This window comes from Lynx rufus, unplaced genomic scaffold (genome assembly GCF_022079265.1).
Source record: "Lynx rufus isolate CCGP_SWC_20201006 ecotype Redwood Valley unplaced genomic scaffold, mLynRuf1.p SCAF_17, whole genome shotgun sequence".
In the NCBI taxonomy this organism is placed as follows: Eukaryota; Metazoa; Chordata; class Mammalia; order Carnivora; family Felidae; genus Lynx; species Lynx rufus.
This window is the reverse complement of record NW_025814831.1, coordinates 45,712,274-45,734,486: the sequence shown is the minus strand read 5'-3', so window position 1 is coordinate 45,734,486 and position 22,213 is coordinate 45,712,274. Positions and strand designations below refer to the sequence as shown.

The following is a 22,213-nucleotide window of genomic DNA, read 5'->3' as shown; positions in this document are numbered from 1 at the left end:
GCCCTCATATGAGTGAAGTCATATGATTTTTGTCTTTCTCTAATTTCACTCAGCATAATACCCTCCAGTTCCATCCATGTAGTTGCAAATGGCAAGATTTCATTCTTTTTGATTGCCGAGTAATACTCCATTGTAAATATATACCATATCATCTTTATCCATTCATCCATCGATGGACATTTGGGCTCTTTCCATACTTTGGCTATTGCAGATAGTGCTGCTATTAACATGGGGATGCATGTGTCCCTTTGAAACAGTACACCTGTATCCCTTGGATAAATACCTAGTAGTGCAAATGCTGGGTCGGAGGGTAGTTCTATTTTTAGTTTTTTGAGGAATCTCCATCCTGTTTTCCAGAGTGGCTGCACCAGCTTGCATTCCCATCATGGAACTCTTCTTATGTGTAAAGTATTCTGTGCTTGATCTCATAGGGGGAATCTATAAAATACCATACAGGGTCCCTGCCCTTAAGGAGTAGATGGTATCTAATGCTTTCCTTTTGGCTTTTTGTTCAGCCTGGATCTGTGTATGTTCAGTTAATCTTTGAGTCTTTGACCATTTCCTGGGCAAAAGAAACATTTCTTTTAAAATGAACTTGAACTGACTTTGGTGTGTGACTTAATTTTCCTTTTAAAGAATGGAGAACCACTGGGATTTGAGGATTTAGGAAATAGAATCATTATTATACTGTACTTGTAATTAGGAAGTCCTGTACAGCTGATTTGGTGACTTCTGAGCAAATCCTTTGACTCTTCTGACTATTTATTTTTATATCAATATGTGTGTATACACACACAGCTTTGTTTAAAAATGTTATAAAGCACATTTTAAAAAATGACCTGTCGGGGCACCTGGGTGGCTCAGTCAGTTAAGTCTCTGACTCTTAATTTTGGCTCAGGTCATGTTCTCATGGTTTCCTGAGTTGGAGCCCTGAGTCGTGCTCTGTGCATTAATCACATGGAACCTGCTTGGGATTCTCCCTCTCTCCATCTCTCTCTGCCTCTCCCCTGCTCACTCTCTCTCTCAAAATAAATACTTAAAAAAAAAAGACCCATCATTTAATATTCTAAGATGAACTGCTTGTATAACCAATTATTTAAAAATATTCATTACACTTTAATTGGTCAGTTTCCACATTTGTGAAATGTGAATAAATAATAATTGTATACATCTCATACAGTTGTCCTGAAGATGAAATTAATGTTTATATGTGCTTAATAAATATCAATGGCTATGTTGTTAATAATATTAATATTTTAATACTAATACTATCATTTCTCCCTTCCCCATGGGTGAATGTAGGGGGTGAGTATTGTTATAAAAGAATTTACAATGAGGTATCTTTAAATAGCAAAATTTCTTATGCATTTATTGAAATGTTTATATTTATCTTTAAAGTTATGAAAGTTAAGTGCACTTATCCATAAGGCAGGTTCAGTTATTAATAATTAGACTGCTCATTTAGGTCACAGAATGAGGGAATTGAAAGCCATATCTGTTTAATTAAGAAATGGATTGATTGATCTTGATCACTGTTGTCTTTTAGTTCTTTTTTATTTGATTCTGTTTTTGTCTCTCTTTTTTATATATTTTTTTGTTCTCTAATTTATTTCCTGTTCAATTTTTAGTAACTAGTGTGGAGTAGGGCAAGAAGAATTTTTATTGGTTGGTGCCCGGTGTCTGAACCCGGAAAGAGTGACACATCAGATAGCCTGGGGCTTAGTGGAGAGGGACTTACAAAGAGTCCTGTGGAGCTGTTTTACCCAGGAACCACTGAACTCCACCACATTTTCCTCCAAATCAGACTGTATGCAGCTTCACCCTGTGTGTGTATAATGAACATTTCCAGGCTTATTCATCCATTGTTTTCCAAATGCTTCCAATTATTTCCCCTTTTTAAAAACCAGTAATTATGAGAAAATTCTGTTATGTACAGAAATGTAGAAATAGAGTTACGAACCTGCACTTAGCCATATCCAGCTTTAACAGTTTATCATCTCATGGCCAATCTTATTTGATCTATACTCCAAACCATTTCTTCTGTCCCGTATTGTTATGAAGGAAATCTCAACTATCATATCACTTACTCTAAAAAGATTTTAAGATGTATATCTAACAGATAAGGACTTAAAAATACATATATACACACATATATATTAATTTTTATAGTATGTCTATTTGACTCAGCATCCATTCTATTTGGCTGGTTTCTTAAGGGTTTTTTGTTTGTTTGTTTTTTAAGTAGGCTCAACGCCCAACATGGTGCTTGAACTCAAGACCCTGACGTCAGAAGTCACATGCTGTAGTGACTGAGCCAGCAAGAGGCACTCCTTGTTAAGTTTCTTTTAATGGGATAGCCTCCCCGCCTACACACCCCACCCATCCCCAGTCTGTCTGTCTTTCTAACTTGGAATTTGCTTGAAGAAACCAGCCTTATTTTGTTCTATAGTGTAGTTTCCCTGCTAGATTTTACTGTTTGTATTCCTCAGATGTGTAATATATTTTTGTCTCCTGTGTTTTCTATAAATTGGTAGCTGGCTTTAAAGGACTGACCAGATTAGAATTTTTTTTTTTTTTTTTAATGCCTTCTTTTCCTCTCTCAGAAGCATGTGCTGTGTTTCAGGTTTGCCCAGATCCATTAATTCAGTAAAAGTTGGAAAATTGTAACATCTATTTCTATCATTCCTTCCATTTATTTTGAATCAAAACCTATCAGAAAATTTAAAAAATTTTTAAATAATTTTTTCAGAGATTGAGCATTTTTAAAAAAGTTTATTTATTTATTTTGAAAGAGAGAGAGCGTGCAGGGGAGGGACAGAAAGGGTGGGGGGAGAGAATCCCAAGCAGACTTTGTACTGTCAGTGCCCTAGATCCCGACCTGTGGCTTGATCTCATGAACCATGAGGTCATGACCTAAATTGAAACCAAGACTGAGCCACCCAGGTGCCCCCGAAATAAAATTCTAATTTAAGGCATTTAATGGCTTTAAGTGTATTTTATTTTGATTTTGTAGCAGTACTGTACATGATTTGGTGTTGAGATGTGCTGTATACTCTATTGGGTAGCTGACTACTGCAGAGCAACTTTAGACCCATGTGTTTCATCTAGGTAGGAAGTTGTCTTAGAGTGATTACCAGTAGTTTTTTCCCAGCTAGAAATAAGTATGAGGGGTGAATATGCATTCTAAGGAGTGTGTACTTCCCTACTTGTTTAATACTATAAATTGCTGTTTTAAAGTTTTACCTACTTGTGTAATTTTTTTTCTTTTTAATGAGCTTAGGCACTTAATTTTCTAAAACTGTTTCTGGGCTTGATTTGGAATCAGGAGCAGTAAAGTCTAAAATATGTCTGCTTAGTACAGTTAGCTTTGGTATTACTTACTGAAGACCTTGGTTTTTAAATTGTGCAATTTTCTTTCTTATAACTGTAGAAGGGCAGCTTGGAAGGTAATCTGATTTTGTTCAGTTTTCCCATTTCACAGCTGTTATATTTTACATTTGAGAGTTATCAAGGAGTCTGGGGCTCACTTGGTGTCCTTAAGGACTTTTCAAATAGTCCCCTACTAATATTTATAATATAATATTTTTGTTTCTGGAAAGGATTTATTTAGGGAAAAAACCCAGTTTCTTCATTGGTATTTCGTTTAAAGCAAGCATCTGAAGCTGGTGCACTAGAAAGTAGTTGAAGACCTAGTGATTTTGCCAGGTCAGTGAAGCTCATAAGAATATGTGGTGAGTTTAATAGAGGAGCTTTTCTTCAGTAAATCAGAAAGTAACCAGATAATTAATTTCTTTCCCCTCATACATTGTACTGCCTTTCTTCTTACTCTTTTCAGCTCTTGTTCAAGCTCAGGGCTTTTGAGGTGAGCTGACTTCTCTCTTACTGCTCAGAGCCAAGAAGTTGAATTTATTCTTCAGATACATCTACAGTGGAATAAACCTGTTTTTCACTTTTCTGTGGGGGATTTTGTGTGTTCGCTTTACAGATGAACTTGGACTTTGGATCATATAAATGGACATAGAAGGGAAATTGAATTACTAGACCAGGAAATAAAAATTCAAGGTTTTCAGCAGTTTGCCAGCTGGAGCTCTAGCAAGTTATTTTTGGGGTATCTCTTTAGAAATAATGGTACAAGAAATCTCTTTAATGAATAGCACTTTTGTTTTCTGGGGCTCCATATTGCCACTTCATATCGTGTTGGATCCAACACAAAACTATAGTGATCCATTTGAGCTGCTTGTACAGTAGAGATGGATGTTACATTCTCAGCCTGTCTTCCACAGTCAGGCTGTCTCTAGAATATAGCATCCATTCGAATTCAACAAATGATTTTTGAATGAGGCTCCAGAGGCGCAGTGGTAAATCAGGCAGACAAGTGTTCCTATCCTTGGGAGTTTACACTTTAGTAAAATTGTCCACAGAGGTACGTCCCTAGGTGGAATAGTGAATTCAACAGAAGTTCCTCTTTTGCCCAATTGTCTGAACATATCCAAAGCTGTTTTTTGAGGGCAGTCAGGCATACAGAGAGAAGACGACAAGCCAGGTTTTGAAATTTCACAACATAATGTTATCTTTTTTGACTATGACTTTGGTGTGTAGAAAATAATGGATCTTCTGTCAGTAAACAAGAAACTTGTTAGTGATTTCTACCTCTTGTTATTTGTCTCTTTTTTATTCTAAGATTTTGTGCTGAATTGCAGTAGGTTTTCTTAGTTTAGACTTTCTGAAGTAATGTTTCTTCTCTCTTCACTCCTCTCCCCACCTTTAGTGTTGGCTAATAGGCTTAAAATTTATTCTAATATTGTTTGGTTGATCATTAGTTACTTCCAACCCTTTGGCAAGTAGCTAAATATAAACATGGTTACTGTATATCCTGTATTTTTCAAGATAATCTCAATTTCAAGTGTTTTGGTCCATTTTGGTATAGATTTAGTTTTTGATTTAGATATAAATGGTCCTTTAGGTCAGTGCTCTTTAACCTGAGTCCATGGATCCTGATGAGCTTTAGGGAGGTGGTTTGTGAATCTCCCGAAACAATAATCATGCCAGACTTTGTGGCTATGTGTCCTTTCCTCAGGGAGTGATGAAGTTTGGGGGTGATGGTGGGGGGTCCGGAGCCAACGACCAAGAAAGAATTCTTGAAGACCTCTCTAGTGCAAAAAGATGATTTTATTAAAGCATGGGAACAGGACCTGTGGGCAGGAAGAGCTTCTGCACTGGGGTCATGACAGGTAACTCATTATATACCCTCAGGTTGGGAGGGGGTCAGGGATAGAGTAAGTCTCTAAGAAATTTTGGAAGCAAGGTTTCCAGGACCTTGAGGGGCTAGCTGTTGCTACGGAAATGCCATTTATTACCGTTTAGTAAAACCTCAGTCATGAGACCCTTCAGATGTTTATCTGGAGGCCGTAAGTTTGGAGCATGATTGCCAGCATATATTGTGGAGCAGTTGAGATAGAGGAAATAGACTTACAGGATCCTCAAGGTTGGGATAATGTTAAGCTAAACTTCTTTTGCCCCCAGCAAAGTGTCATCATTGAGACAGCTGGGCTCCTAGAGGGGGGTCACTGCTGGTTTCAAGGACTTGTCAGTGGGTTCTAGGCAGTAAGGGAATTTAATTTTTCATTTGCCTTAGTTTCCCACATTACCGTGGCAAGCACTTAAAGCCCTTTCCTTTGTTCTTGGGTAGCCAGGAGTGTCTGAGGACTATCACACTTATTCCACCTGGAAGGTGGGGTGGTGCCAGCCTGTATTTTGCCCTCAGCTTGCCCCATGCTCCCTCCTCAGGGAGCATCCATTTTCTTTCATCAGAATTTTAAAGGGCTTATAGTGGCTGCAAAAAAGGTTAATAATAACCATTGTATTTTGTACTAATGAGATTTTAATAGGAATGATAACATTTTTCCCCTTCCAGACATGTTTTGCAGAAAGACAGTTGTCCAGGTGTTAATTATTTGGAGCAGTGAGCTCTTGAATGATTTGAAGTGTTCTCTTAAATAAATATGGGTTGTATGGAGATCAAATCAGAATAGCTTTCTGGTTATTTTTATTTTATGATCTTAAAACATTAAGCTTTAACTCATGAATTCTTACATTTACCCCATTGTTAGGGGCTGAATTGCCTGCTGGTTCCCTTTGCATATGTTGAAGCGCTAATCCCCAGTGCCTGGGAATGTGACTGAATTTGGAGAGCTGGCATTTAAAGAGGTGATTCAGGGGTGCCTGGGTGGCTCAGTTGATTAAGCATCCAGACTCTGTGATTTCTGCTCAGGTCATGATCACATGGTTCATGAGACGGAGGCTCGCGTTAGGTTCCATGTGTTGACAGTGTGGAGCCTACTTGGGATTCTCTTTCTCCCTCTCTCTCTGCCCTTCCCCCACTCATGTTGCGCGCTCTCTCTCTCTCTCTCTCTTTCTGTCTCTCAAAATAAACTTAATCAAGTTAAGTTTAAAGTTAAACTTTAAACTTAAGTTAAAGAAGGTAAGTTAAGTTAAAAGAAGGTAGACAGGGTGGGCCCTAATTTAATCTGATTGGTGTCTTTAAAAGAAAGAATTCTGCACACAAGAGAAAGACACCAAAGGCATGTGTGTCCAGAGGAAAGATCCTGTGAGGACACCATGAGAAGGCAGCCTTCTGCAAGCCAAGGAGAAAGGCCTCAGAAAAAAACAAACCCACCGTCCCCTTGATCTTGGACTTTTAGACTCCAGACTTATGAAAAGTAACTTTTCTGTGTTTAAACCACACAGTTAGTGGTATTTTGTATGGTAGCTCTAGCAAAGCGATATGCTGCTGATGAAGTAGTGGTTGAGTGTCAGTAAAAAGTATAGCAAGGGTAACTATTTCTCTTTGCCTCAAAGCATTTTTGGGGAAATGACAAAGTGTTGTGTATAGCTTCATGTAGTCTAGTACTGGAAAGAGATGGTAGGACCTCTGAAATCTAGATATATATTAATATTCCTATTCATATTGGTCTTACTCTTTATCATTTCATAGTTTTCCACTTGCCTATGGTTATATTTTATCTCATCTGTTCTCTACCATTTTTCTTTCTTTGAAACTAATTGTCGTAAATAAATAAGTCTATTATAAATCAACACCAGAATAATATCTGTATGTATTGTCCTGTGTATTCTTCTGTATACAGTCATTCCAACCCAGCCTTATTCTCTGATAATATCATCTGTACTCAGGCCTGTGACCCAGACTGTCATATTTGCATTAAATTTTTGAAGTTTCTCTTTGTCAGAAATAAAATTTGAGTGATCTTAGTGATGTCTATCTTTGTTGCTAACTTGACTCAGCACATGGGAAACTTTTAAGTTTGTAAATGAGTGAAAAGCTAAAGGATCAGTGTAGATTTCTTAGGTTTGCCATGCGTTCAGGAATTCTGTTAGTTTTGTTCTTGCTGAAGTCTCAGGGTCTAGTCTGACACTGAAAGGGAAGTTAAGTATTTAATAAATGAATAGATTAATTTTAAGTTGGTTATCAAACTCAACATCCAAAATTTAACCCAAATTCTGTTTCCTGTCACAGTTAGACTTCTCAGTCTTTATTTATGACAATGAGATTAAGCTTACTGATGAAGTCTTCATCCATGTGTTCCTCATCTGCGCTCCCTCTTTTCATAATGTGCTAGGTAAGAGGATAGCCTCTGATTCCTGACTGTGCACACCCAGGCTTCTTGATGTGCTTGCTTGCGTGATCTTGGCAAGTTTTTTTAACCTCCCTCTGCTTTGGTTTTTTCACCTGCAATTAGGGTTAGTAAGAATATGCACTTAGGTTTTTTTGGGGGTGGGGTGGTTATGAGCTTTGAACAGTGCCTAGCATATAGTAAACATTTTAGAGCTATTATTATTCTAGAAGTGAAAACAGATTATTCTGTTCTTACTTCTTTGTTATTTTTTTATCTCTAGGTCTACATTGCTTGCTTTCTTTCCCTTTAAACAACACAACTTTTGCCCATAAAACTGGCATGATTTTCTTGGTAGTGGCAGGGTAAATTAGCACTGCTTGGGGAGTGATTGAGCAAGATGTACCCAGTCATAAAAATACTCAAACTCTGACTCAGAAATTCCACTTCTGGGAATCTTCTAAGGACATACCTTTAAATGCATAAGAGAATGCATGCATGAAAGTTGCATTAGAACCTCCAGGATTGGAGGGAATATTTATTAAATTCTGGCACTTATACATTAACAGTTTTGATGGGTTTCAAGACCATGTAATAACATGGACAATACTTCTGATAAAAAGCATAACATTGTATATATAATATGATTACAACCATGTTAAGTAAATACACACATCCAGGAATTTCAGAAGATAGGACTTATATATAAGAGCTCTTTTAACCTCCGACTTGTTAAATTCTGCATTTATGTAAAGCTGCTTCTGAAGGCCCATAGTTTACCCTGTAAGTGAGAGGTCTCTATACCTTGTTTGTATACCATTGTCTTTCCTGTTTGGCTTTAGGAATTCCAGGGTTAGTCAAATTCTGCAGAATAGTGAAGACATACCCTCTGTACTAAAGGAAGTTTTATATGAGATTTAAGACAAGTACATAAGCCCTGGTTTGTGATTTTTCTCCAGTAATATGACAATTTGGGCTCCTTGGTGCCTAATGATTGAGGGGTTTTTTTGGTAATACAGATTTCTCACATTTATTCCTTGGAAATACTCATTTTCTTTTAAAAAATCTTAAATATTTATTTTTGAGAGAGCAAGAGAGACAGAGCATGAGCAGGGAAGGGGACAGAGGGAGACACAGAATCTGAAGCAGGCTCCAGGCTCTGAGCTGTCAGCATAGAACCCAATGTGGGGCTCGAACTCATGAACTATGAGATCATGACCTGAGCCGAAGTTGGACGCTTAAGTGACTGAGCCACCCAGGCACTCTGGAAATACTGTTTTAACTCCAAGATTTATTTATTTTTACTTTCTTAAAGTTTACTTATTTATTTTAATAGAGCAAGCAGGGGAGGGGCAGAATCCAAACAGGCTCCTCACTGTCAGCACAAAGCCCCATGTGGGGCTCAAACTCGTGAACCGTGAGATCATGACCTGAGCTGAAACCAAGCATTGAACACTTAATTGACTGAGCCACCCAGGCACCCCTTAACTCCCAAGATTTGAATTGGCTTTGGTAAACTCAAAAAACAGGCTCCAGAACAGCAACCTCTCAGGTTTCGATTGACAATAAGCCTCATTTCTTTTATAAGTGGTAATTCTTAAAGAATACTTTGAACAGCCATTGCATAGATTGCTACTTCGTTCTTGGTTCAACAGATCCTAGGCGATATGTGATAGAAGGAAGAGTAATTACTAAACAGCTGGGCACAGGACTGTGGCTCAGGCTTTATTTCTTTGGTAAATACCCTGGGTCCTATTTCTGAAGTAATTTCCCTACCCCTTCCACCCCTACCCAGGGTTGCTGACCAAAGTCTTCATTTGCCAGATCTTTTGTCTGCATTGATACAGCAAGCAAGCTGTTTTTGCTTGGTGCATTAATATTTGTTACTCTGAATTTTTACTTTTTTGCCTCTTTCTTCTTTCCTGTGAGGAATAACCTATTTTAAATTCAGGTACCTATAATGGGCCAGCCTGTGCCCAGCAAGCTGGTACTTTGCTCAAGATTGAGGCCCCATGCACGGCAGATGTGCAGTGTGGTATTGTATTTACACTCAGAATTTCATGCTATTCTCTGATTTTTCTTTTATTTTTTTACATTAGTTCTTTTTTTTTTTTTTAACACTTATTTTTGAGAGAGTGAGCAAGTGGCGGAGGGCAGAGAGAGGGAGACAGGATCCGAAGCAGGATCTACACTCAGTGCAAAGCCCACTGTGGAGCTTGAACTCACAAACCATGAGATCATGACATGAGCCAAAATCATGAGTCAGCTGGTTAACCAACTGAGCCACCCAGATGCCCCTGTTCTCTGATTTTTCATATCAAACATTATTTGGTACCTAATGGATTTTTGAACTGTGTTTGTGGCTGACCTTGGCCTTAGAATGTTTAACAATTTATTCCCTAGGAAAGATGACATTTTTATGTTCCAGTTACATTTGGTCAAAGAGGTTATATGTTAAAGCTCTGATCAGTTCTTTGAAAGTACTGCATTACTCTTAAAGAAAATATTGCCTTAAAAATAATGTTATATTGGGGCGCCTGGATGGCTCAGGTGGTTAAGCATTGAACTTTAGCTCAGGTCATGATCTCACAGTTAGTGAGTTCAACCCCTGCGTAAGGCTCTCTGCCATCAGCACAGAGCCCACTTCAGATCCACTGTCCCCACTCCCCTCTGCCCCTCCCCTGCTTGCGCACGTGCTCTCTTTCTGTTTCTCTCAAAATAAATAAGGAAACATTAAAAAAATATGTTAAGTTTATGGGGTGCCTGGGTGGCTCATTTGGGTAAGAGTCCAATTTTTGGTTTTGGCTTGGCTAATGATCTCCTGGTTTGTGAGTTCGAGCCCTGCATTAGGCTCTGCCTTGTCAGTGAGGATTGGGATTCTCTCTCTTCCTTTCTCTTTCTGTACCCCCTCATACCTGTGCTCTCTATCTCTCAAAATAAATAAATAAACTTTTAAAAATATGTTACATTTATATATGGAAGAATGCCTGGTTTCAAAGTGAAAAAAAAAAAAGCTTACTCAAGGAATGACATTTTGCTATGCGAGAGGATAGAAATTTTCTTTTCCTTTGTTTTCTTTAAGAAATACTAGAATAGGAAAAATAAGCAAGAGGGTTTTAACAGGAATGCTGAGTATCTGAAATTTATAGAGGCGAAATTTTCTTGGTAATGCTCAATGTACTTTTCAATATATATCAATGATTTTGGGGGGACTAAACTTTTTAAATGTTTCGCTGGATATTGATATTCTTTCTCGTGGGAACTACAAAACTGTAGATTTCTCATCAGTTTTAGGTAGCAATAAATTGTGATACGCCAGAGTTATGTGAGGGTTTAGCATTATGGAACAGGAACAATAGGAAAATACTTTGTAAACCATTGTTGACTGGATTAATTTAAACATGGTAAGTTTAACAAAACATAATACTTCAGTTTGTCTGTATCCCCAACTGTTATTTAATAATTCAAAATAGACTGAGCAAGTGTTCTTTCCTTTAGCCTCCTGTCCCCCTTCCTACCTAGTCCAAGAAAAGAGGGGGTAGAGGATCCATGTAAATTAATGACTAATTCAGTATTTTGCAGTACTCTGTAAAACTGTTAGGTGTTGCTTCAGTTGTGACCACAATGGAAAAGCAAAGTAGTGGCTACCCTTCCCAACTTGTAATACTCCTTTCAGTATGTTTTAGATACTTTATTGGCCCATCAAATTTATCATAAACTTTTATTTTGGGGAAGTTAGCTTTGTTTGGTCTTTAATCATGGTATAGAATCTATATTAGATAATCATGATGGAGCTGTGTGCTGTATGTATGTATGTATGTATGTATTTATTTATTTAACGTTTATTCATTTTTGAGACAGAGAGAGACAGAGCATGAATGGGGGAAGGTCAGAGAGAGAGGGAGACACAGAATCCGAAACAGGCTGCAGGCTCTGAGCTGTCAGCACAGAGCCCGACACGGGGCTCAAACTCACGGACCGTGAATCATGACCTGAGCTGAAGTTGGACGCTTAACCGACTGAGCCACCCAGGTGCCCCTGTGTGCTGTACTTAAATAAGATTGTGAATTCTAAGAATGATGAAAGCCGTGAGCAGCGAATTCTGGAAAACTATGCATGTGCTTCCAAAGACTAGTCTCTGTATTACTCAGTATCTTTTAACAGACAGTAAAGGATTTTTCCATTAAGTTGTGTACAATTAACCATCCAGACCTCCTGAGGCAAAGGTTCCAGGTCCCATGCAATGGCTTTAGAGAATGTTCCTTGAAAGAAAGAAGTGAACTCCCTCCCCCAATATTTTGGAGCCCAGTTTGAGAACTACTGTCTTTTCTGATGTACAGTTTGTTTAGTTTTTATTTATTTATTTATTTATTTATTTATTTATTTATTTATATATTTTGGTTAAGGCGTTCAGTGGGAGTTGGATGCATTCTGTCAGTGCTTAGAGGATTATGAAGGGAAGTACTATCTTCTGCCTCCACGTGTATTCACACCCTCCTAGTCTTGGCACTTTTTCTACTTTAACAGCCATGGAAGTAGTTTCTACATACTTATAGATTCGTATGGCTTTGTGATGTGGTGTGTCTGCTTTAATTCATCACAGTTATGTGTAGAGGTTTTATGTGGCACTGAAGAAAAACTGACCTAGTTTGAGAGAGAAAAATCTCTTTGAATAGATGCTGTCAGAATTATTTAATCTCATTTGTGTCACAATTGGGCCTGTGTGTGTGTGTGTTTAAAAAAAAATATTTATTTTTAAGAGAAAGAGAGGCAGAGAGATAGGGAGACACAGAATCTGAAGCAGTCTCCAGGCTTTGAGCTGTCAGCACAGAGCCTGACGCGGGGCTCGAACTCACAAACCATGAATGAGATATAATGACCTGAGCCAAAGTCATATGCTTAACCGACTGAGCCACCCAAGTGCCCCAAGTGTGTGTGTTTTTTTTTAATGCTAGGCACACTTTATCATTAAAAAAATATATGTTTTTATTAAGTAGTCTCTATGCTCAGTGTGGGGCTCGAACTCACAACCCCAAGATCAAGAGTTGCATGCTCTATAGACTGAGCCAGCCAGGCACCTCTGGGCCTAGGTTTTTTATTTTTGTTTGCTTTGAACAAGGAAAGTGCAGATCCAGGAGACTCTTAACCTAATTCTCATCCTGATGCTACCACTATCTCACTGTGGGGCTTCAAAAGTCATTATAGCTCCATTATTTCATTTGGAAAAAACAAAGACTTCATTATATATACATGTAATACTTTGCTGGAGTTGCTAGTCATTTCTGTAATGGTTCAGTGAAGAAGGTGGTTTTAAGATGTTCTCCGGAAGCTTTTACATTCTTTTTTTTTTTTAATTAAAAAAAATTTTTTTTTTAAATTTTTATTTGAGAGAGAGCACACGCACACACGCACACACACGCACGCACGTGTGCACGCGTGGGGAAGGGGCATAGAGAGAGGGAGGCACAGAATCTGAAGCTGGCTCCAGTCTCTGAGCTGTCAGCACTGAGCCTGATGAGAGGTTCAAACCCACCAGCCCACCAGCCCACCAGCCGGGAGATCAAGACCTAAGCCTAAGCTTTTACATTCTTAAAGAAACAGTGAATTTATTTACTGTATACTTGAACTCCTCTAAAGGTATCATGGGAATGGTCTTTCAAGGATTAGTCTATTTTAATTCTTCTGGCCTTTTGTAAAGGAAGAAGAGCTTTTAACTATTCTAATAAAAGTGGACTCCTGGGGTGCCAGGGTGGCTCAGTCAGTTAAGCGTCCGACTTCAGCTCAGGTCATGATCTCACAGTTTGTGGGTTCTAGCCCCACATCGGGCTCTATGCTGACAGCTCAAAGCCTGGAGCCTGCTTCGAATTCTGTGTCTTCTTTTCTCTCTGCCCCTCCACCACTCACCCTCTGTCTCTCTCTCAAAAATAAATAAAAGTTAAAAAAAATTTTTTTTAAGTGGACTCCTTTTTGGAGTGCATTCCTGTACCTTTAACATAGCAGAAAGAAACTTAGGAAATGACTTATTTCCTAGTCTGTTTCGATAGGCAACGCCATACACTGAGTGACAAGTTAAAAAACAAGCATCTGTCTTTGATTTTAGGCCTCCTATTAGCACTAAGCCTATTATTAGCACAAAGAGAAATCTCATCCTTTTCCTCTATTCTGACCCCATATTGCCATTTGATTCCTCATTGATCAAATTCACTCCTCCATAGTCTAGAGTTAGTTACTATGGCTCTTTCAACTTTGGGATTTATCCAAGCACTTTTTTTTTTCTAAACAAAGTTAAAATTCTCTTCCATGGCTCTATTTTGGGATTGTACACTGTGTTTAAAGGTGAGAGTTTTTCCAGCTTTGTTTGAGCTGAAAACAGAAGTTAGAGTCTAAAAGGAATACTGGAATTATTTGAAAACAGAATTTTGGCTTTTGTTTGGAGGAAAGTTGTTCAAGTTTTAATTGATTCATTGTTATATGTCACTTTATTCCTGGAAAGGATTAAGATGGCAGGTATGTACAAAGACTTTATCACAGCCATGCTTCGTGAAGGAGTTGGTAAGGTTCACTTTGTCACCTTCCAGTTACTCCTTCACCATGAACTTCTGGCTCTGCCCTACTCACCCACTGTAGTTCTTACAACAGAGTCACCAAGGATCTCCATTGCTAACTGGACACAGTTATTCATTGACCTTGCTATAGGGTCTAAAAGTGACTGTTCTTTTATGAACATTCTTCCTGTTTATAATAGTAATATATGTAATATATGTTCATTGTTAAATTTTGGAAAATGACATCTGTAATCTCCATCCAGAAAATGTTTTTCTCATTGAAATGGTTCTGTGGCAACTGCCTTATTCCTTTCCTCCTATTTTTCTTGACCATACCTGTGTCATTCTGCCTACTAGATATCTGTTTTACAGGCAACCCTTTTTTTTTTTATTTTTTTATATATGAAGTTTATTGACAAATTGGTTTCCATACAACACCCAGTGCTCATCCCAAAAGGTGCCCTCCTCAATACCCATCACCCACCCGCCCCTCCTTCCCACCCCCCATCAAAGGAAACAACCAAAACTAAAAGGCAACCAACGGAATGGGAAAAGATATTTGCAAATGACAGGCAACACTTTTTTAAAACCCAACTGTCTCTCTTCCCTGTTCCAAATCTGCTTAGCCACCTTTTTTCACCATCTCACTGTAAGGTACCACTGTTCATCCAGTTGATGAAGCCATAAGATGAGGACCCATCCTTGACACCTGTCCCTCAAGCTCCATTTATAATCAGCAGCTAAAGTTCCTGTCTGTTGTTGCTTATTAATTAATTTACTTGTTGTCTCTCCACTCCCAGCACCTTAGCTAGACTGATTATTCTTCACCTACCTCAGTTTCCCAAAAGCATCATCTACTTTTGAACCTCTTAGGACTTGTGTATCTTCCTTGAGGGCTTAGCTTAGAAGGTCAGGGCTTCTCTGACCTATTTCTACACCCTCAAGACTGAGCTTGGTGCTTGTGGTTCCCTTATGTCCCTTCATACACCCCTTCCTTCTGTATGTTGTCCCCCTGCTTAGATTCTCTCAGCACCCATACTATCTTTATAAACACACATCATATTCCATTGTAATTGTTTATTGACTTCTCTGTCTCTGTAAGGGTAGTGACTATGTCTTATTCATAATTGCACTGGTAATATCCAGCCCAGAGTGTTTAGTAAATTTCTGATGATAAATGGATAGTAGGAAATGGGTGGTGGTTAGTGTGAAAAAAAAAAAATTAGAAGCTGTTTTGTTAGTTTTAGGATTCTGGCTGCTTTAAAATTTGCATCTTAAGTGATGTGATTGGCCTTCTGTCTATCTGGTCCAGTAGTAATGGTTCTGTGCATAAGTTTCCAAAGTGTGAAGTATGGTAGGGCAAAGCAGGAATGAAGCTGATAGCTTGGCTGGGTGGGCTCTACCTTGCATTCCATTGATAAAGAGGTTAGGCTTTCCTATAGGTGCCCGTAGTGGAGCAGAGATCAGATGGCTGCTGAAAAGTAGGGCAGTTTTGCCAGAGATAAAGAGAAGAGCATTTTAGAGACTTGGTGATTGGATATGGGGGTCAGGGAGGAGGAATCTTTAAGTGACTCAACTTTCTGGCTTGGTTGGCTAGGTACTTGCTGCTTTCATTAACTAGTTGTTTTGGTTTTTTAGATTCTTTTTGACATCCAGATATATCTACTAGGCAGGCAATAGGATATGAAATTTGGGAGAGCATGCCACTGGAGAGTCATCAGTATGTGGTTGTTAGAACTATAAGGCAGCACTTAGATGTATAGCCTAAGATTAATAACGGTCTAGAAAAACAAGGAACTCTGAGGAACATGGACTTAAAAGGCTGGGGAAGAAGAGAAAAGAGCTGGGAAAAAGCATTGTCAAAGAAACTGAGGAGTTCGAGTTCTAGGGGAAATTTGGCAATAAAAGACCATTGGCCTGTTTTGTGCTTTAAATGGAATAACAAGAAAATGGTTCTGTCTTTACCCAGCTGTTCAAATAGATGCTTCAGTGTGGACTGTCTGCAAGGCTTTTTTTGGGCAGGTCCACTTCACCCCTCTTGGTGTCCCAGCACCCCAGCCCAAATCTGGGACCCCACTGATACTCGTACATCGGATCTAACACATGACTTTTAATCCCTTCCAAGTTAAATCTAAAGGTTGAAAACAGATCTCAGAAATTCTGGATCTATTCCCAGAAATTCTGATTCATTGTACCCAGGGATCTTAATTTTTTACAAGGATATTTCTGAATGTCTATGGAACACTCGTGTAGGTAGGTGCTATAGCTCAGCATTTTATTTAATTGCAAGAGAGCAAGACTTTCTTATGGTGAACTTCAAAGTACAATTGTGATGAAGAGATTGGCAACCATGGAAACCTGGCTGAATCTTTCCACAGTGCCTGTGTTTGGGGAGGGGGGGGGTAGGGAAAGCGCCACCATCTGGTGTAATCTGTTGGAGATGTAAAGTTTCTGCGTTTCTGCCTTTCGGGTTTTTGGGGGAGAGCTCCTGGTGCCCTGCATCATATCCTCGTGGTCTACCACTGATTTCATCGCAAATTCAGATTTCCGTAGTTTCTCATTTGAACTTACTACTCTTGCCACCACTTTTCTGTTTTCTGCCTCAGGACATTCAAACCCAGCAAAGGAAGGAGGTTGGTTAATATCCTGGACCACCTTTAATTAGGGGACAAGAGCCCATGCCTCATCATTGTGCTTTCTCCAGGGGTCCCACAGACTTGTCCGCTACCCTCCAGCAGTCACCCTGATGATGTCGAATGGCTGTATTGGCTTTTCTCCTTCCTTGGTTGTACCTTTCCTCACTTCTATTCCCTGGGATCATCTCCTATTTTAGTCCTGCTAAAGCCCTGTCTATTAGCAGTGTGTCACTTGAGTTGACTATAGGTTAGTAAGTGCAAACAAAAGCCTTCTGTAACTACATTTAGTTTCTTCTTAATGTCCCTGTCTATCAATAATAGCACCTAAAATAATGTGTGTGGGAGGAAGGCGAAGAGAACATATTGTGCAATGCAGAATGGCACACACATTGCTGAAGTTTAAATTTATTCACACTCTGTAATGAGATCATTATGTGAGAATTTATTGGATTTTTCAGCAACCTCCATTTCTCTCCCTTCACTTAGAAGGACTGAAGGGAATTTGAAAAACCAGAAAATCGTTGACCACGTTAGCACTAGATATACCTCTTTTTATTCATTTGTCATTTATTCATTTATCTATTTTATTCATATGTATTCATCTTGTTTTGAAGAATTCTGGGTGGGTCTGTTTATAAGACTAAATTATATAATACAATGATAGAAAGCTATTAAAAATGCTGTAATGCAGGAAGGGGGCACATCACAGATTTAGGATAGAAATTGCCAAAGATAGTCAAGAAACCAATCTGATCTATTTCAGGATAATTTTGAAAAGGTACTTTGTCTTAAATGCAAGACTTCTCTTTACTTAGCTAGAAGATATTCATATTCCTGTTTCTTCTTTTAGCTGAGCCTAGACTCAAGGAATTAAGAGTTGAAAGGTGAATTTGTTCTGGATGATCACTTTTCATCCTTGACAATTAGAAGTAGTATCTGAAAGCAGTTATCATAGAGACTGACACATTGCAGGCACTAAATGTTTTAAGGTAAATGATAAAGGTATATGTTGAGTTGCCAAATTATGTGTGTCTTAGACTGGTGTCCCCACGATTAAGAGTGGGGAAACTCTATTTGCCTAGCCGTGAGGGGCTCGTACCACCAACCTGTGACTGCAGACGTTTATTTTAGTTTGTAGGTTTATTTTGTAGGAGACCAGGCATCCCTACAAAACACTTTTTCTCAATACACAGTGTTCTGTGTAACAGTGGATATTTTGTTGTAAAATTGATGAGATCATTAGATAATTTAGTATTCCAACTCCTCGGTTAACATTTCAAGTCAGACCCAGAGAGGAAGTGACTTTTCCAAGGTACACTCACCATGTTTAGCTAGTTAATGATATAGCAAGGACTAGAACACAGATCTCTGCATGTAATCCTCTTTCTAAGATGGCTCCCATCTCCAGCCCTGGTCAGGGGACACAACAAGGCATTGTTTTTTCTGCAGTAGTTCAAAATGGTTTTTAGACTTAATAAGGATTATGTGTTCTGTGTTTGATTTAAGGTATGTGGAGAAAATTTAACAGTTAAGAGCTTATACAAATAGATTATTTAGAAAGTCAGGACTAGTAGATGGGCAAAGTACATAAGCAAACAAGTGAAAAATTATAAACATCTATAAGTATTGAACAGTATGGGACCAGCTTAGAAAGCAGGTACAACATTTTGATAGACTGGTTTGCAACCAATAAAAAGCTAGCTGTGGTGACTTAGAAATCATATCAGTCTACTGGAGATTCTGGACTGTTCTTTATCCTTTCCTTTTATACTGTGCCTTATACTTGGAAGTCTTCAGTACTTTACATTAAAAAAAAATACATTTGAAGGACTAATTTCACATATAGAATGTTAACTAATGTCAGCTTCTGAAATTCACTGTCTATTCAGTCTGAAATTCTCCAGTTTATCTTCTGGCCTATATACCATGGAAAGTGGTTGTTTTGCTCTTGTTAGTCTTGATGTACACATTAAAAACTAGCTGAAATAAGAGTTGGTACGGTAAAGATTTAATGAACTGCCAGTGTTTCTGTTACTTGCTAGAACCATCTGAGTGTATGTTAAAAAACTTTTCTAAAAACAAATTTACCACCTTAATCAAATATGTCTGTCTTTCTTGTAGAGCCTCTGTTATGCACCTAAAGCCATACTGGAAACTCCAGAAGAAAGAGCGACCTCTGGAGATCAGCAGGGAAACTTTGAGAACTCCTATGAGCCACCACGAAGCTATAAATGATGAAAAATGCAAAGCTAGCTACATGAAACCAAGTGTCTTTCCTTCACCCTCTCTTGGTAAAGCGTCATCTCGAAAGCCTCTTGGGATTCTTTCTCCAAATGTTCTGTGCAGTATGAGTGGGAAGAGTCCGATAGAGAGCAGCTTGAATGTTAAAACCAAGAAGAATGCACCGTCTGCATCAATCCACCAGGGTGAAGAAGGGGAAGGGCCGCTTGATATCTGGGCTGTTGTGAAACCGGGAAATACCAAGGAGAAAATTGCATTCTTTGCAGCCCACCAGTGTAGCAATAGGATAGGATCTATGAAAATAAAAAGCTCCTGGGATATTGATGGGAGAGCTACTAAAAGAAGGAAAAAATCAGGAGATCTTAAAAAAGCCAAGATACAGTTGGAAAGGATGAGGGAAGTCAACAGCAGGTGCTACCAGCCTGAGCCCTTTGCGTGTGGCATTGAGCACTGTTCTGTGCATTATGTGAGTGACAGTGGGGATGGCGTCTATGCCGGGAGGCCTCTGTCAGTCATACAGATGGTTGCCTTCCTCGAGCAAAGAGCCAGTGCCCTGCTAGCTACATGTACGAAAAACTGCACTAACTCACCTGCTGTGGTGAAGTTTCCTGGGCAATCCAGAAGTGTGCCCCCAGCCTCCGAGCCCTTTTCTGCCCCAGGAGCTTGTGAAGAATCCACGGAAAGGGGAAATTCTGAGGTTGGTGAACCACAGAGCGAGCCAGTCCGTGTCCTTGACATGGTAGCCAGGCTGGAGTCTGAGTGCCTGAAGCGGCAGAGCCAGCGTGAGCCTGGGAGCCTCTCGAGGAATAACAGCTTCCGTCGAAATGTGGGCCGCGTGTTGCTTGCAAATGGCACTCAGGCTAATGAAGGCAAAACAAACAAAGGGGCCTTGGAGGCACCAGACACTCAGGTGAATCCTGTGGGGTCTGTATCTGTGGACTGTGGCCCCTCAAGAGCCGACCATTGTTCTCCCAAGGGGGATGAGTCCTGGGACGGTGCTCCTCGGGGCTGTCCGTCGTTGCCAGCGAGTGTGAATTTCCTCATGGACAGTGCAGAATTTGAGCCAGATCAGCAAACTGCCCTGAAAAATGGCAATAAATATGATGTGGAGATGACAGAAGAACTTGTTGGGTCATCTTTTCCTGCTGGCACCTGCCCTCAAGCCATTGAATTGCCCACAGATGCTGTTGATTGTCTGAGTAGAGAGCTCGTGCCACTTACTAGCCAAAATCCTGATCAGAGAAGAAAGGAATCTTTGTGCATTAGTATCACTGTGTCCAAGGTAGAGCAAGGCCAGCCTTCTAGTTTAAAGCCCTGTGAAGACCCACTTCCAGGGATGTTGTTTTTTTTGCCACCTGGTCAGCACCAGTCAGACTGTTCCCAGTTGAATGAAAGCACAAGGGAGTCTTCCGATGCCGGCCACCTTCAGGATGCTGCTGAGGGTGACAGTACCACTGAGGAAAAACGTGTTTCAGCTGATTCATTTGTCCTGCCAGCCTCTCCTGTGGAAAGTACATTACCGGTGCTTGAGGCATCCAGTTGGAAGAAGCAAGTGTCTCATGACTTTCTGGAGACCAGGTTTAAAATCCAGCAGCTTTTGGAGCCTCAGCAGTACATGGCTTTTCTGCCCCACCACCTCATGGTGAAAATCTTCAGGTTACTTCCCACCAAGAGCTTAGTGGCTCTTAAGTGTACCTGCTGCTATTTCAAGTTTATCATTGAATACTACAATATCAGGCCAGCAGATTCCCGCTGGGTGCGAGATCCACGATACAGAGAGGACCCTTGCAAGCAGTGCAAGAAAAAATACGTGAAAGGGGATGTGTCCCTGTGCCGGTGGCACCCCAAGCCCTATTGCCAGGCATTGCCCTATGGGCCAGGATACTGGATGTGCTGCCACCGGTCTCAGAAAGCCTTCCCTGGCTGTAAGCTGGGGCTTCATGACAATCACTGGGTCCCTGCGTGCCACAGCTTTAATCGGGCAATCCATAAGAAAGCAAAGGGGACTGAAACTGAAGAGGAATACTAAAGTCTACATGAGAGGCGACAGAAGGACTGGTTTTCTAGAATTGCAGAACCCCACCTAGAGCTGTAGAGCTACCATGCAAGTGAGTGTTGCCTCTCAGAGCCGTCACTGTAGGCGAATCTGTACGTATTCCATCAGGACTGCCATTGCTCAGGCAATTTTTAAACTCTTGCTTTACGAGCTGTACAAGGAAATCGGTCTCATTGTTTTATAGTGGCACCTCCCATTTGGTCCAGGGTGGTATCCCACGGTTTGATTCACTTGGCTGTGAATAACTATGCCTATTCTCCCAAATCAAATCCATCCTCAAACGACGAAGACTTGCCACCATCAAGGACATTCAGAAGAGTTCATTGCAGACTATGCAGGCGATCCCCAAAAAGGGGTTCCAGAAATGTTTTCAAGCACTGGCACCATATTTGAAATAAGTGAATAGTGTCCTCTGGAAAGAATAGCAGCACTCTCGGATGAAAAGTATGCTTACAAAGGAAAAGTCAGGCACCTTACCTTAGCCCTTGTATGCTTGATCTGTGAGATTGAGGTCTGTGGTTGGAGATGGATTTCATGCCCTGTGGTGTTTACAGTGTATATAATGGTTGTGTTTTCATAGGGCTGTGAAAGTGCACATTAAACCCGAGCGCCTTTACCTTAGATGAGTGCTTTTGACCCCTCTGTAAATAACACTATTAAATCCAGTTGTATAGCGCGGATAGCTGACTGAAGAGAATCCCCACAATGCAGCTAGGATAGTGTTGCGGCTCCAATTGTGTGGGTTTTGTTTTGTTTTGGTTTTTTTTTTTTTTTTTTTTGGTCTCATCTTAAATTTGTACATCCTGTATAAAATATGAATGTTTCCCAAATAAACTATGAATGTTTCCTGTATAATATATGAACGTTTCTGAGAAGAAACTCTAAATAGTTAAGAGGTTAACCTGTTGAAGATACCAAATAATGGTTTAACTGGACAACCTTAAAATTAGTATAGAGAAAAATCCTTTGTTATATTTTAGTGATCCATCAAGAATGAGAGAATATTATATAGTCAGATTATAACATTCTTGTCTACTTTACTCTTTCTGTCTGGTTATGAATTTTTTTTTTTAACTTCAATAAAAACATGCATCTTAAATGGGA

General features: G+C 39.6%; 1 protein-coding gene across 10 annotated transcripts in view; it reads left to right on the top strand.

Moving 5' to 3' along the window:
• The window catches only part of FBXO34 (F-box protein 34), an 87,953-nt gene extending 65,740 nt beyond the window's left edge, over positions 1 to 22,213 (top strand). For all 10 annotated transcript variants that reach the window (XM_047079607.1, XM_047079609.1, XM_047079615.1 and 7 more), the window contains one exon: positions 18,934 to 22,213. In XM_047079607.1, the coding sequence (XP_046935563.1) occupies positions 18,944 to 21,082 (2,139 nt within the window). In that variant the 5' untranslated portion in view covers positions 18,934 to 18,943 and the 3' untranslated portion in view covers positions 21,083 to 22,213. The remainder of the gene's footprint in view (positions 1 to 18,933) is intronic.